This window comes from Chiloscyllium plagiosum, chromosome 27 (assembly GCF_004010195.1).
Source record: "Chiloscyllium plagiosum isolate BGI_BamShark_2017 chromosome 27, ASM401019v2, whole genome shotgun sequence".
Lineage (NCBI taxonomy): Eukaryota > Metazoa > Chordata > Chondrichthyes > Orectolobiformes > Hemiscylliidae > Chiloscyllium > Chiloscyllium plagiosum.
This window is the reverse complement of record NC_057736.1, coordinates 10,237,710-10,254,473: the sequence shown is the minus strand read 5'-3', so window position 1 is coordinate 10,254,473 and position 16,764 is coordinate 10,237,710. Positions and strand designations below refer to the sequence as shown.

Genomic DNA, 16,764 nt, shown 5'->3' with positions numbered 1-16,764 from the left:
AGCTGAGGTTACCATGAAGGGATCTCTTTCTCAACCTTCTCCCTTGCCTGAGGTGCGGTGTCACAAAGCTAGTCCCTTTTTCCTAAAAGCTGTCCTTGAATTTTTTCAGAGGGGTAATTAACCGGGCCGGACTCTGATCAGTCTGGTTTGGTACAGAGATGAAAAGGATTTTGAGAGGTCTTTTGTTTTTAAACAGATGAGACGTCAGGCCAAAGTAGTTATGTTTTAGAAGTGACCTGTATAATGAAAAGGGAGTGGTCATCTCTAGCTGTGCTGAGCTGAGCTGTTTTTAGTTCATCTTGAACTGGGAAGTTCAACAGGGAGCTGTGTGGAAACTCTCTTTTTTTCTGCCCTTCAACATCAACCTGTAGCATGTGCTCCATTTATACTGGGTTTTAGAGGGAGTTTGCTTATTGGGACTGTTGTGTATACTCAGAACAGCATAACTAAGTTGAGCTGGATAGATTGAGTTTTGTAGGGGTTCTTTATTCTGTTCTTTGTGTATCATTGTGTAATTTTGTGAATAATTTTTTTGTCTGTTTTAAAATCTAGTAGTCAACAGAGTTATCTTACTCTGGGTAATTTTCACTGTGCACTTACTGAAACAAATTGCAAAGTTAGGTCTTGGGTTGCCTGCTTAAAAATGTTTTGAGTGGTCTGGTCTAGTCCATAACAACGGGGACTCTCAGGTTAAATCAGCACCAGGCGTCTCTCTTTCTAATGAGAGAGCAGCCCTATGGTCTGGTAAGACAATGGTGACTTGACTTGACTGGGTGTCAATCTCCATCATGCACTCTGGGATTATCTTTCCTACTTTAACCCAGGAGCATTGAAGCTATTTGTCCCAGTCATTGGCTGCACTCAGCTAAACGAGCATAGAATGGGAGTTGAACCTGTAACCTTTCTGGTTTGCAAGGTCCAGTCACTAACAGGAAAAATCTTGGTGACCCACCAGATATTGAGAGGATGTCCCACTCATAGGGAAATAGCTTCAAATTTAGAGGCAAAGAGGAAACTGGGTGCACTTCTACATGATCTGTTAAAGGTTAGCCTATGAGTATAGAAAGTGACAAAAGGACTGGTAGCTTTTATGGTAAAACAATAGAATCAGGCAGGCGGCTGTTGGTATGGTTGCAATGTCCCAGGGCTAGTTACTAATCCAGAAGGTGTTCTGGAGTTCAAATTCTCACCATGGCAAATGGTGAAATTTGAATTCAATACAAATCTGGAATTAAAAAGTTATTCGATTTGTGATCAGTAATGTTCATGCCACTTGATGGGGTATACCCTGGCAGCATAACTGAGGGCTCTGGGTGGAGGGTGTTCTTGCTTGTTGCCTGACACAGTGACTCCCACCACCTCCATGCCCACCCCCCACTCCTGTGATGACCCCTCCCACCCCTTGCTCTACCAAGACCTGCCTGAGTGATAACAGTGAGTCTGTCTCACTTACCTGCTTCTCTGACCTCCGTTGCTGGTTTGGTCTCCAGTCCTGGAAGTGTCCAGTATTCCAGCCTGTCTCACCAGCCTGATTGCCTGCCAGCTATTCAATGTGAGGCATTGTCCCTCATGGGCAGGGGGAATTGGGTGGAGGGGGATGGTGCAGGTGAGTAATGTTGAACCCTGACCTCAGTCAAATTATTGCCTTCCAGGGTAAGAGGCACTGACTTCCCAGCGTTCAGCAAGTCATTGACTCTGCGTTAAATCCTGCTCTCGGACACAGTCAATCATTTGTTTACAAACAATCACTTTTGCTCACGACATATGGGTGAGTCCTTTAGAACTCCTTGTCAAAGGACTTGGTGCGATTCATTGATAGAACCACAATATTAAGATTTATAGTGGAGTGACTGAGGTCAACAAAGTAACATTAGTCAATTGAAAACAGTCTGCATGTCAGGCACAGCATTTGTGAAGGGAAGAAAGAAGTCAATGTTAGAGATGTTGCCCTTCATCAGAACTAGAAAATACTGCGTCTCATCCCCTGGAGCATTTTCTGGTTCTGATAAATGGCTGTGTTTGTGATATTGACTTGTAAAATTATAGAGTGATATGGCTGAGATGGAGCCTGTCCTAGAAACACAGAAAATAGGTGCAGGAGTAGGCCATTCGGCCCTTCGAGCCTGCACCACCATTCAATAAGATCATGGCTGATCATACAATCTTGATATTCCATTCTTGCCCCTTCCCCACACACTCTTGATCCCTATAGCTGCCAGGGTCACGCCCCCGTTCCCTCTTGAATCTATCTAATGAACTGGTTCCAGCAGCTTCCTGTGGGAGAGAATTCCACAGGTTCACAATTCTCTGAGTGAAGAAATTCTTCCTCATCTCAGTCGTTAGTGGCTTAACCACTATTCTTAGACAGCCGTGCCTGTATTGGTCTGTTGGTCCCACCCCCACGCAGTTCTGTGTGCTATTATACTTCATCCATTCATTTCGGAAAGTTACCCAACTAACTCTATTTTCACCATCCTTTCATTCTAGATCATAGCTAATTGTGCTAAAAGAAAAATGTTTTCATCTCACTCCAGGGCCTTTTGTAAATTACTGTAAATTTCTGTCCTCTGGCCACTGAGACAGTTGAAGAATTTTTTTTCATTATTGACACTCTTTATGAGTTTGACTTCTCTCTCCAGGCTGCTGTCCTTGACTTGCTAAGAGTTTGCAACATCTTCTGTTTCTGTTTCAGATTCCCAGCACTGACAGTATTTTAGCTTTTGACAACCATCAGTTTGGACAAGAATGATTGAGTGATTGTCGTTCAGTACCAAGTCTCTTTCTAGTACTTGTGATGTAACAAATGTACATTACATTTACCCCAAAGAGTGCAAAATATCGATTATAGAATAATTATTGTCTAAAATTGTTTGAATGGTGCATATATAATTAAAAACAATTCCCATGCAATATAAGAGGAAAAATGTGAAGTTTCCACTTTGGAAGGAGGAGCAGATATGCAAAATATTAACCAAATGATAAGAGGTTAAAAAGTGTGGAGGATAAAGGGACCTGGATATCCTCATCAATAAGTTATTGAAGGTTCATTTGTAGCTAGCAGGTAGGATACACTTTATCACATGAAGGTTTGAATACAGGATTAGCAGTCTTGCTGCAATTGTATAGACTGCACTTGGAGCACTGTAGTTTTGGTCCCTTATCTTAGGAAGGATATTATTGCCCTAAAGGGAGACCAAGCTTGTTTTTAGACTGTCCTATGAAGAGAGATTGGTAAAACTGGGGAAACTGGGTCTGTATTCTCCAGAGTCTTTAAGAATGAGAAATGATCTCATTGAGACTTACAAAACACTTCAAAGGTTAGACTAAGTAAGTTCAGGTAAAATGTTTCCCCTGGGTGGGGCATCGAGACCAAGGGATACAATCACACCATAAGGGGGAAATAACCAAGGGCGGAGATGAGGAAGGTGGTGAATCGCTGGGATTATCTACTCCAGAGTGTTGTAGCAGAACAGTCCTTGAATATATTTAAAGTAGAGATTGTTTGAATGATCTACACTGACACCTTCTCATGAACTTGGTTCAAAATACATATCTACTTACAGAAGTCAAAACGACACACAAATGTCTCCCTATGCGTACAACATTCTTTTCCAGCAATTGTGAATACAGTTGAAGCACTCTGTTTTTATTAATTTATCTGTCAAATTTATTGAACTCTACTGTAATTGAAACGCAAGCTGTTTGACAGTAGACAGCCTACCCATGATTCTGAGATGCTTATCAGACAATACATGTAAAAAGGAGGGAAGACTGATCCCATTTCTTTAAGACTTTTTATGGGCTCAGGAAGTCCGAAAGTGTTTAACTGTTTATGAAGCTTTCTTTGCTGCAATGCCTCATGTAGGTTACAACTTGCTTGCACTTTTGCATTACTGTCTTCCATTACAAGGAGAATGTCTTACCCTTGCAGTCACTTGTGTTATGCTCAGAGGTCTCATAGAAGTCATCTCACTCTTCCTCATACAGTTCCATTGCCTGTACATGTGCAAACTTTGTCCTAAATCTAGCAGAGTCTTAGAGATATACAATCAGATACAGACCCTTGGGTCCAACCCGTCCATGCCGACCAGATATCTTAATCTAATCTCGTCCCATTTGCCAGCACTTGGCCAATATGCCTCTAAACCCTCCCATTCATATATCCATCCAGATGCCTTTAAATGTTGAAATTGTACCAACCTCCACCACTTCCTCTGGCAGCTCATTCCATACACACCACCACACTTTGAAGGAAAAATTTCCCCCTTAGGTCCCTTTTTGTATCTTTCCCCTCTCACCCTAAACCTATGCCCTCTAGTTCTGGACTCCCCAACACAGGGAAAAGACCTTGTCTATTTATCCTATCCATTCCCCTCATGATTTTATAAACCTTCATAAGGTCGCCGCTCAGCCTCCAACGCTCCAGGGAAAACAGCCCCAGCCTGTTCAACCTCTCCCTGTAGCTCAAACCCTCCAACCCTGGCAACATCCTTCAGCAGCTTCATCAGGACGAAAGGCCTACTCCAGCTCTTACTTCTTATGTTCTTGACAGTTTTCTTTTGCAGCAATTAAACTACAAAAAAGGACTTGTGTGGGGGAATCAATGAATTGTCCTTGATTTATGAACATCCAAGTTACAAATGTGATCTCACAGAGGGGTGTAATTTTAAAGATCCAATATGGGAACATTTCCTGTACTTACAAACAGCACCTTTACATTGTCCTGTATTGTGTCCTGACTTACGTACAAATCCACTGGAAAATGGAGCCCAGAATGTATTCGCAACCTGGGGTCTGCCTGTACTTGTCAGAAAGAGACATTGCCATTCTCACAGGGAGAATGAGGCACAGTAATCTTTTTCAGTTCGAATCACAAGCACAGCAAGTGACCTCGAGATTTTAAGAGAATCAAGGAATCTGAAATAGTGCAGCCAAGTGGGGTTGAAGTAGATGATAAGCCACAATCTTGTTTGCTGGGACACCAGATTTGAAGATCCAATGGTCTACGCTTTCCTTTCTTCATTCTTTTATGGGAAGCAGACTCTGTTGGCAAGAGTGGCCCTTCCCTAAGTGTCCTTGAATGGGTGGCATGGTACACAACTTCAGAGGGCAGTCCGGAGTCCACCAGAATGGCAATGTTCCTCCTGAAAGGACGTTAATGAACTAGATGGGGTTTTACAACAATCACATTGGGGAGGTGATGGTCTACTGGTATAATTGCTGGATTAATAATCTAAAAAAGCCAGATTATGTTGTGGGGACCAAAACAGATGGTGGAATTTGAATTCAATAAAATAACCTGAAATTAAGAGTCTAATGATGTCCATTGTCAATTGTCATTAAAACCCACCTGCTTTCCTAATGTCCTTCAGGGAAGGAAACTGCTGTCCTTACTTGGTCTGGCCTTCATGTGACTCCAGACCCACAAACCATGTTAACTCTGGCTGGCTGGGCCATTTCCAGACACTCTGTTTCAGGGCAATTAGGGATGGGTAATAAATGCTGCCACTCAGACCCACATCTCATGATGGAATTTAAGAGAAGATAAGTTTACCATTGCTATTACTGAGACTAGCTTTCAATGCCATATTTGTTAACTCAATTCAACCGCCCCCTTCTGCCTTGTTGGGACTTGAATCCCTGTCTGTAGAAGTGTGAGCCACTGGGTTATTGAAGGAGTTGGAGCTAAGAGATGCCAGCTAGGCATTCACAAGGATAGCAGCTCTTCAGTTCTTAGAGCTGCCCCTGGGTAATGTGGTCACTGCTGGGATTGTACAGCAATGGACACTACCCTTGCAGCAAGGCAAGTAGGGTGAATGTTTGCCAGGGCCAGCCAGGCATACCCTAGTGAATAACTTGGTTGATAAGCCCGGGGAGGAGGTGGGCATAGACGTTAGCCATCCTCTATTAGCGGGTGATCCCTGGGGCTTGAGGGTGGGATCTCTCACCTTATCCCAGGGGTTTGCCAGAATTCACCAGGCTGTCCGCCAATCCTGCTGGGAGGGCCTCTTGAAATTCCAGCTCTAATTAGCACAACATCCACTTTTCCTTCTGCTGGCAGACTGCCATGAGATGAGATGGAAACTTCATCCCCTGCCTCCGATCACCATTATACCAGCTACCCTGGCTCCTTGCTTACCCCTGCAAGGCTGGTGAAGCCCCAGACAGCGTTTACACAGAGCACAGCTGCACATGAAGGGCTTGGACATGACAGACAATGTACTGTAATCTTTTACAAGGCCAACTTTGGAGATGGTTGGATCACTTTAAACTTTCTCCCTTAAAAGATCCAAGATTCTTTCACTGGTATTTATCGGGGAGCATCGCTCTTACACACAGAGGGAAGTTTCAATAACTTGAACACAACAGCATCATTTGAATAAAGTTCCATTAAGTTCCAAAGCCATGATTTTATTTAGCCAATGCTTATTCCATTAACAGAGAAAGTACTCTATACAGAATTATGTCACACTTGAGAAACAAGCAGTTGCTAATTCTGGCTGTAGTGCAGATGCAATTCACAGTCTGTTTTCTTTGGGTCTTTAATTGTACTTCCTTTCTGTGAACTTTGATTACATTCTTGCTGTCAGATGGAAATATCCTGCAAACAGTCTTTCAAATCTTCACCATTGCTCGCCTAAAAGCAGCACCTCTTTCTGGGACACAGTTCAGAGGGAGACAGTAGCCAGTCAAAAGCAAAGATTTTGCCAGACCTTTTGACTGCCGAGGGGCAATCTCAGCAAAGCTGATGTGCTCCTCCCTGAGCATCCATGTCTTCATTCAATCCCAACAGGAGGTTGTCAAAGGTAGTGATCAGGAGCAGAAAGTCTTTGCTAATAACCTCCTGACACCCGTTGCCCATGCACGCTCCAGCACACAGAGGTGCTCAGAACAAATGTGAGCTTCCAACTGCTGCCCCAGGGTGAGGTTAAATTACTCTGTACAAACTGGGACTTGAACATACTCCAAAACTCAAGGCTTACTTGATATGCTTTATACAATGGTCTCATTGCAGAACCAATGAGTGACAGTACATATTTTTACTAGCGTAACATTTGAGAATGGGGATTACAATTTTTGCTTTAACAAAGTATTTCTTTTCTTAAAAATAAAAGAAATTCACAAAAAAGTGACTCAAGTACAAATGCGATACAATATTCAGTCATCCACTGGTGTAAGCTATTCCTATACAAGTCAAAGTCTTTTGGACAGCAGGCGGTTAAAAGAATTAGAAACAAAAAAACAGTAGAAATACTTCTCGTGCACTCTACCCAAAGGCAGGCCCAATGGCCCAGTGCTACGACTTCCAAGGGAATGGCAAGGAGGTAGCTACTGAACCTACCAAGGCCGAGTGGGCAATGAACCCAATAGTGTTGGCACCAATTCTTGGAAGCTAGCCATCCAGCCAACTGAACAAACCAGCCACTACAAGTCCGAGTTGTTGTGACAACACCCTCTCATTATTAAAGCTATTCTAACTTTCTTTCCTTTAAATGGCTGACCAGGAAACTCTCCCACACTGACCTCCTGCCATTGGAGTGTATTGGAAGGGTTTTCAGGTTGACATGTGGCCTTTTTGGCTGCATTACAAACAATTCCAATTGCCATCAAATCAGAATGGAACTCAAACCCAGGGCTTCTGGCTCCGAGGCTGGGACACTACCCACTATGCTACAAGGAAAAGAAATACAAGATTGCATTTTGGCAATTTTATCTCCATTTTTTCCTTTCCACTGTCCTGAGTATCTGATTCCAGTAATGGTATAATCAGCCTCCGAATTCTTCTCCAAGTGGTCACTCTGCTGAGAGTTGGAAGTCTATGGAAACGTGTCAGTTAATGTAGAGTTAAACAACAGGTTGATCCTGCTGCAACTCTAAATTAGGCAAGAGCATCTTTCCAGGTTAATGTTTAAGAAAGGGAACTCTGTTTGTTTCCTTCCAGGCTGTTGGATTCTGCAAATGAAAGGATGTTAAGAGCACAGACTGATGTGTACCCACTATCCCTAGCCTGCATGACAAACCTACAAGTGACTGTATCAAATGAACCATTAAATGAAGCAACCTTTAGAATGCAATAATTGACTAAATTCTGCAAATACATTTTGCAGTACAATACTGAATTTTAATGTAAGCCAGACTTTGATGGATAGAAATTCTTACAGCAATGGCTACCTGAAGACTTATTCAGCTTTAGTGTAATTAATACACCTCTCCAACAGTCTGGGACAATTCACGTTTGACAATACCATCACTTTCTAATTGAGAGTTGTCAAATTCAGCAGAGGCCCTCACTAACTTCACAAGGTGGACAGATCAAACTTTGATATTTGGCATAACAGTTCCACAATATAAGGAAATACCTTTGATAACTATGGCATCAATATTTACAAGATAATCTTCCAGGCAAAATGCATTGATATATAATTATTAAATAAATACCTGATTGAGCAAAGTATGTGTGTACTGCAACCAATTTAGTGGCTTAAGCAGTGCAGGCTATCAAGCAAATAGGCTTTTATAATTTGGCAAAAATATTACTTTTGAAAAGCAGTACATTTTTTGTGAAATGACAATTCCTTCAATGAAACATGTCAGAGTGGATTTCCAACATTTAGCACTCCCATAACATGATTTCAAATTAACTTTCCTCTCAGTTGATATTCATCAACCTCCAGGCACTCAACTAATTCAATAATCATAGTAAGAAATAGAGCATCCATTTTGCAAACAGCAAATACTCAAAACAATGTATGTAGAATTGGTCTGAATGAATCTAGCTTGATGAACTGTTTCTTCACTTTTCCTGATCACCTGCTCAGTCTGTCTTGAATGGTATCCTCAAAATAGAAGCATGTGCTTGTAAGAAACACAGGGAGATGAAAGTTAATGAAAATTTCATTGGGTAGGAAACTTTAGATAAAGTGAAATAACCTTTCTAATAAAAAAAACCCACTTTAAACAATAGGGACATTAGATATCATAGAGATATCTAGCACGGAAGCAGACCCTTCAGTCCAAATTCATCCAAGCCAACCGAATATCCTAAATTAACCTCGTCCCATTTGTCAGCATTTGACTGACAGCCCTCTAAACCATTCCTATTCATATATCCATTCAGCTGTCTTTAATTGTTGCAATTGTACCAGCCTCCACTACTTCCTCTGGAAGCTCATTCCATGCACACACCACCTTCTGCGCGAAAAGTTGTCCCTTAGCTCCTCTTTAAATCTTTCCCCTCTCACCTTAAAACTGTGCCCTCTCGTTTTGGACTCCCGCAACCCGGGGAAAAGACCTTGTCTATTTATCCTATCCATGCCCCTCATGATTTTATAAACCTCCATAAGGTCACCCCTCAGCCTCTGATGCTCCAGAGAAAACAGCCCCAACCTATTCAGCCTCTCCCTATTCTTTACATAGAAGACACTAAAGCTTCAGTCACACTGTCTGGACTCTGTTTATATGAAGGAATTTCAGGTGTGGAACTAGTGTGAAAATAGGGCCATTAGTAAGTGCTTACTGCACAAAAAGAGACCATTCATCTTTCCTGGTCCATACTCTGCTGTAGGCTCCACAAAAGCATCCCCCCATCTGCATCAATATGTCCATGTGACTCAAGTGCAGTTTTTAAACTCAATTCTGGACTTCAATGGCTAGACTAATATTTTAGAGCCCAGCTGGAGAAGGTGTTGGGGAGCAGGGGAAATCAGATCTTCCTAACTCCTCAAGACTGGCTCCCTGTAGAATGAGTTGTCCAAATCAATGGAGCACAGCTCCAGTCCAGCGTGAAACTAGGCTTAGAAAAGGTTTGCCGAGCCGCATGAACACTTCAAGTTTTTAAAAAGTCAATAAAGTGTACGCACTCATGTCTGCTCCTGTCAAGAAACAAAAAGGTCATCAACCTGAAATTTTAACTCCTCCCACCAGGGGGTGGTGTGGAGGTGGTGAGCTGTCAAATGGCCCTGTTGGATGCTAAAACATTGGTGACAGGTCTTTGGAGCAACCCTGCAAGCCTGAAGAGGGAAGTGCGGGAGCAGAAGATCTAACCTTTCCTGATACAGACAAGAGAAGCCCTCCTGCTGTTCCAGTACACTGGTAAGAGCTTCTTCTATTTCCAGATCCACATCCTTATGTTTTCACCTAAAAGAAAAAAACAAAGCAACTCCCCACCAGTAACAGTTGTGGCTGTGTGCACCCGTCCTCAATCTGTAGAATAAAGACAAACATTCTTGCCACTTGCTCTAAAGAGGTAAAAAAATTCTGATTGTGGGTAAGCCGTCCTGCCTTTCTTTAAAGGCCCATGCTTTAATTCCTGAATGGGATGGGTTAAAATTTCTCCTAGATGCACCTCAACTTTGTCTGGCAAGCAAAGAGAGGTCTGCAGTATAACTGCAGTCTTGCTGGCCTGCACTTAACCCTTTACAGTGACTTGCATCAGCCTTGCAGTTTCTTATAATCAGTTTTGATGACTTGGTCACAAACTATTAGTAAGCGAGGAATGTTGGTATGGTTGTGGATTGTATTGTATATAAATAAAGCACCTGTCCTTGAAAGCAGAAGAATGATTAATAACCAAGGTGTTTTATGCCACCTCTAATTTCTTTCGAACAAATTAAAGTTTCTGATTCTGAAAAGATCTTACTACAAACTGGAAGGACATAGCTTAACCATCTCATCAGAAAACTGTCCGGCAGTCAATGATTACAGAAATGCAGACAATGTTACAAGAATGCAAAATTATAAAAGTTCAGAACAATTGTATCCTGCTGCAAGTTTTAGGTGAAATCTTCATATTTCCCATTGATATGTTTGAAATGTCTTGTGCTGTATCTTCCAATGTCATACATGTCCACATTTTCAATACAAGTACATATGCCAGTATGCCATTATACAACTTACTTTAGTGAAGATATTTTACCATAAATATTGCACTGTTTAACAGAGAGCATATTTAATATCTGCATTGAGTGAATTATGATAAAACAAAAGACTTGTATTTAAATATAATAAAATTCTAAAAGGTTCCTGTAGTGCAATTCAGAATGTCAGCATTATCGCGATTCTATTCTCTTGTTCACACTTATGCAAAAAAGCTTAACTTAACTACGCCACTTAGGTGCATCAAGTATGGTGAATGTACCATCCCCTTGTACAGAACTGTGTGGAAAAAAAAATCAAAGTACTAAAACGTACAATGTGCGAGATAAATGCAGACAGATTAATGTCCCTAAAAACAAGATTCAGTAGATTGGTCTCTCTTTCTCTTTATCATATGTGAAATGACAGGAAAATGCATTGTTACCATAGAGTTGGCTTACAGTTAGCATCGTTTGAGTCGTATGAGTTTTTGGAAAGCCTGTTTGAAGTCCTCATTGAAAGCTGTGTATATGACAGGATTGATGAGTGAATTTAAATAGCCGAGCCACGTGAAGAGGTCAGAGAGCACAGGATGAAACCAGCATGCCTCTTTGCAGATGCCCATTACCAAGGCCACCACAAAGAAAGGGAGCCAGCAGAAAATGAAAGCGCCAAGGATGATCCCTAGGGTTTTGGTGGCCTTGCGCTCTCTAGCTGCACAGATCCTCTTTCTCTCCAGGACGCTATCGGACACTTTGACTTTGATGTGGTTCAGGTAGACAGGAGATTCACTGGAATGAGGGAGAGTTTCCTGGCTGTTAAAGCCAACGGAACACAGGGAAGATCCGGTTGATCCACTTATGAGTTGTACCGTGGTGAAGCGCTTTCCGAAGGCCGAGGGCGGTTTCTGAATCCTTGATCGGGCTGCCATGTAAATTCTGCCGTACAGTATAATTAGCAGCACGCTGGGGATGTAAAAGGCTCCAAAAGTGGAGTAGATGGTGTAGAATATCTGGTCGGTGTTGACTACACATTCCTTGAGTTCATCAAGAGCTTTTGATTGCCTCCAGAATAGTGGCGGGATGGAGATGCAGATTGAGATGACCCAGACTACAGCTATCATCAGGCCTGCTCGACCCGGTGTGCGACGCTTTGTGTACTCCAAGGCGTCAGTGATGGCCCAGTATCTGTCCAGAGCAATGACACACAGGTGCAAGATGGACGCAGTACAAAACGTGATGTCAGAAGATAGCCAGATGTCACACATGATCTGTCCTAGAGTCCAGGTCTTGATGACAGTGTAGACAATGCTGATGGGCATCACCATAATAGCCACCAGGAGGTCTGTGACAGCCAGCGACCCAATGAGATAGTTGGCGGGAGTATGGAGCTTCCTCGTGAGGCAAATGGTGACAAACACAAATGAATTGGAGAGGATGGTCGCCAAGGTGATGATGCCCAGAACGACAGACAGTGAAATCCTCAGCCCTAACTGACTGTTTTCATTCCAGGTGATTAGCATTGCCGAGGAATTTTCTGAGGAATTAGTTATTGTACCTGGAAGAGAAACTAAAGTGGAAGAGTTATCGTGGTCCATCGTCAGTGAGATCGGTTGGGCAGATCTGAATAAGAGTCATTGTTTGTTTCCAGCCCAGTTTGCATGCAGCACTGCTATCATATTCTTGACAAAAACTAAAGGGCAACTGTTGTCATTCCTGCTTAGACTCATGGTTGATCCATCTTCACAGCCAATATTTCAAATCTATTTCATGAAAAAGAAGAAATCCAACTTATAATGTTATAAACCTGATACCAAAAGTTTCCACACTGTAAGTAATCTAATCTAATCTAATCTAATCTAAATAGTAGCACTCCTAATTGAGGTTATTTTAACAGTGTCAAAAGTGTGGTGCTGGAAAAGCACAGCAGGTCAGGCAGCATCCGAGGAACAAGAGAATCGACGTTTTGAGCATAAGACCTTCATTGAAATGTCAATTCTTCTGCCCCTCGGATGCTACCTGACCTGCTGTGCTTTTCCAGCACCACACTTTTTGACTCTGATCTCGTGCATCTGCGGTCCTCACTTTCTCCTAGTTATTTTAACAGTGCCTATTACTACAAGTTGAGATCATCTGCATTGAAGTCAAAACTTCTATAGCTGAAGTGCAGATATACTGAGGGAACTTGCATGTCTCATAGAAAAGGATAATTGGACATTAACAACATTTTAAAAAATGTAATACAGTTTCTAGTGATCAACAAAAAATTTATTTCATGCCTTTCACAATTATAGGATGTCCCAAAAACACTTTACAGTGAATTAATCATTTTCCTCCCTGATGTGATCACTGTTGTAACACAGGAAACACTGCAGCTAATTTGTGGACAGCACACTCCCATAGTGCAGAGTAATGTCTTTCAATGATGTTGTTCGAAGGAGGAATATTGGCTGGGACACCGGGAGAATTGGAATCCCAGGACAAATGTTTAATCTGAAGGAACACTACATTCCCTTGGTCAGCACAGGACTGTCAGCCTGGAGTTTATACTCATTTCTCTGGAGTTGGACTTGAACCCATAACCTTCTGACTCTGAGAACAGGGCTACCTATGGAACCACAACAGGCAGAATGTGTATAGTTGCCTGCAATCCTACTCTGAGGTATAAATTTCCTGACTGCACTGTTTACCTCTCCCATGCCTGGTTTTCTCAAGGATAAATAGCTTCTGGATCATCTGTTCTAGGAATTCTTGCTGTTTATTTAAATTCATCCCTTTGGCACAAGAGACAATTTTAAAAATCCAAGCGTAAAATCTGAAAGGAAAAAAAATAAGGTTTCTGAAGACAGTTAGTTCCCCAGTGGCTCGGAATCTCTCGGGACAGATGGGACTCACTCACCCAATGTGCTTATGCTAGCTCTTTCAAAGTGTTACCCAGTTAATTCCACTCCCTTCTCTTTCCACACATTCCAGGAAAAAAAGGCTTTTAGAACCCCTACACGGTGGAAGCAGGCCATTCGGCCTATCAAGTCCACACTGACCCTCTGCAGAGCATTCCACCCAGATACCCCCCTCCCCCCCATCCCTATAACCCTGCATTTCCCATGGCAAATCCACATAACCTGCACATCTCTGAACTGTAGGAGGAACCCAAAGGAAACCCACGCAGACATGGGGAGGATGTGCAAACTCTACAGAGACAGCTGCATCTTGAGAGCAGAATACATTGATTGCACAGTGTTTTTCACTGCAGAGCAACTTCATGGGGATTGCTGTTAATCTAAGGAAATCAGTAAGAATGTTCCGAGCACATTCTTTGAAAAGACACACCATCCTCACTACAAACAACAAAATCTCATAGAACCTGGGGAAGGATAGAATTTGTGAAAAACATCACATTAGCTTTAGATGAAGCACAGTCCAGAATCTGGAATTACTTCTCAAGTGTGACAACAAATGAACCCTTTGAGGGCTACAGCAGTTCACACAGACATGCCACTGTGAGGCAGAGATTAGGTAATCCACTTCATGACGGTGGTTTACGTGGATCTCTGAGCTGCAATGATCAAAATCATCATACTGAATGACATTAGCAGGAAGTCCCAGTCTCTGACCCACAGAGGATTATAGACTCTGAGACAAACGAGACAGGATAAATAACCCAGGGCCTGGTGTAATGATCTCCAGTTCACATTCCAGCTGGCAATTTGAGTACTGGAATTCAGCCGAAGGTCTGGGAATAATACTGTTCTCAGTTAAAGTGATCTCGAGTTGAGGGATTGTCACAACAAGCAAACTGGTGCTCTCAGGCAGGAAATCTGCCAGCCTTACCCAGGCTGGAGTCCTGGGTTCAAGTCCCACCTCCTCCGGAGATGTTCATAGTCACTGCATCCCTAAATGGGTGGATTAAAAAAAAACATTATCCCTCCTGGTTTGTGTGAGATCTTCGTTTCAATCCGATTGACACTCTACAGCTCTGAATGAAGAGCCTAACATTAAAACACTGGCTGAAAGACCAGGGCCAGACAGTGTCAGCTTTACCAGTGAGGCTAACAGAGTTAATTTAACAAAAAAAAGGCATAGCGCTTTAAACATTAAAGAAGTGATTGGGAGCAAAACGTGGGGCTCCACAGTCACAGAAATGAAGAGTGATGAGACCTGTTTTACTTAACGGCAACCTGGCAAGCTGGAGTGGTAAAAGATTAAATATTCACACGGCGACAGTATCCTGAAGGAAACCTACCCTCACCGAGGAAACAAATCCCTCAGCGCTCGAGAGGTGGCAGACTAACAACGAAACCTCAGTGTTGGAGCAAGTACCCAATTAGCAAAGATAAAGAAACCAAACTCTCAATGTTCGTGTTTTCAGACCGTGACGATTTTGGGACAAAAAGACAAATAATTCCCCTTGTAAACGGACGGAACTAGTTTCACTTTGTGGGGGGTGGGGAGAGAATCTGACAGGCACAAGCCAAGGCAGGTATTCAGGGACTGGAACAGAGCTTAGGGCTGCTGCAAACAAGTCCGATTCTCCCCGAATAAAATCACCAGAAAGTGACTGGGAAGTGGGGGACCGGACGAGCCGAAATCGCAACCTACAACAGGACCGACCTGCAAATGAACTGAACACCTAGCCCCTCCTCCCAAACAAAAAAAACCTGCAGAATTAAAGTTGCGAAAGAGAAACATGAAAACGAGAGGAGATATTAAACACTGAATTAATGGTTCAAAGCCGAAAGCGATTTTTAAACGATTAATTACAACGCGTTTCCGCACATTCTGAGCAAACATGTTCATGAGTTTTTAAGTGTATATTTCGAAAGCTAATGGGAGGTATACTTGCCAGTCTGGTTTCATTTATATTGACACATGCAAAAAAACAATTGGAGAAACTCAGCAGGTCCGGCAGCATTCGTGGACAGCATCTCTCACCCCAGCCTGATCCTCTGTTTTAGCTCCTTGTCCCAGGTTCTGTCAGTCCTCTCCAGCACAGAAACTTTTATCTGAGTATGCCCAGCACAGCCCCCGGTCTGGCTCGGTTTCTTGCCCAGTGCCCGGTGTACACCTCTCCCTAACCTGGGAGCACAGAGTCTGCTGTGGGCGAACAGAGCGATTCTCCATTAACATTCCCCACACTCTTCAATCATTCAGTGAAGCCGTCCCCCCCCCCCCCCCCCCCCGCCACCCCAGGTGAAACAGCGTGCCTACGATAGAATGAGAGAGTTAAAGGAGTCCCTTCTCTCTATCTCTCTCAATGGTCTTACCTCGCTCGGAAAAATTAAAGCCCACTCACAAGAGTTGTTGTTGCCTCAGCCTTACCCTACACAGGAGCCAAATGTACAGCCAATCACGAGGAGAGCGGTAGTACCCAGGGTAGCAGGACGGGACTATCTGCAGGCAGCTGCTCCGGTCCATCGCCTCTATCCCAAGTGGGACCAGGCAGATGCAGTGCTAGTGGAGTGGCGCAGTACTGTTTCTGTTGGACTGTGTCTGAGTCCCAGCTCTCACACTGGCCGAGGTGCACAGAACATGGGATCCAGCACGCACCGGGAACAGGAATGGACTGTATATTCAGCTCCCCTTTGCCTGTCTGTGTGTATGTGGAGAGAGATCTAATGCAACACTGGACCCGGTTAGTTTGTAAAGGGGAGGGGATGGTGGACTGCTATAATTAGAGAATGCCATCCAAACCCACTGTTGTGTATGTGGAAATGTACCGGGACCGTTCAAGGAGGTGAGTAAGCCAGACCCCCTGCGTGAATCATCATGCAGTTTGTGGGATCTTGCTGTGCGCACGTTTCGCTGCCGCCTCCCTCTGGCGTGAAGAACCCGCAAGAGCCGTTCATTGGCTGTGGAGTTGTTGGATTAGTGGTGCTGGAAAGGCACAGCAGTTCAGGCAGCATCCGAGGAC

The 16,764-nt window shown here is 43.2% G+C and overlaps 1 protein-coding gene across 7 annotated transcripts; it reads right to left on the bottom strand.

Moving 5' to 3' along the window:
• Positions 1–8,492: 8,492 nt before the first annotated feature.
• Positions 8,493–16,509, bottom strand: LOC122563536 (5-hydroxytryptamine receptor 1D-like). 7 transcript variants are annotated; one of them, XM_043717396.1, is made up of 3 exons: positions 16,118–16,509; positions 11,300–12,616; positions 8,493–8,856 (listed from the first exon to the last, which is right to left on the bottom strand). In XM_043717396.1, exon 2 carries the CDS (start codon positions 12,449–12,451, stop codon positions 11,318–11,320), a length of 1,134 nt encoding a protein of 377 aa, XP_043573331.1. In that variant the 5' UTR covers positions 12,452–12,616; positions 16,118–16,509; the 3' UTR covers positions 8,493–8,856; positions 11,300–11,317. The 7 variants fall into 7 exon arrangements, with proteins under 7 accessions (XP_043573331.1, XP_043573326.1, XP_043573325.1 ...); XM_043717391.1 differs by lacking the exons at positions 8,493–8,856; positions 16,118–16,509 and adding exons at positions 14,685–14,746; positions 15,786–15,972 and having other exon boundaries at positions 9,336–12,616; XM_043717390.1 differs by lacking the exon at positions 8,493–8,856 and having other exon boundaries at positions 9,336–12,616.
• Positions 16,510–16,764: the final 255 nt, after the last annotated feature.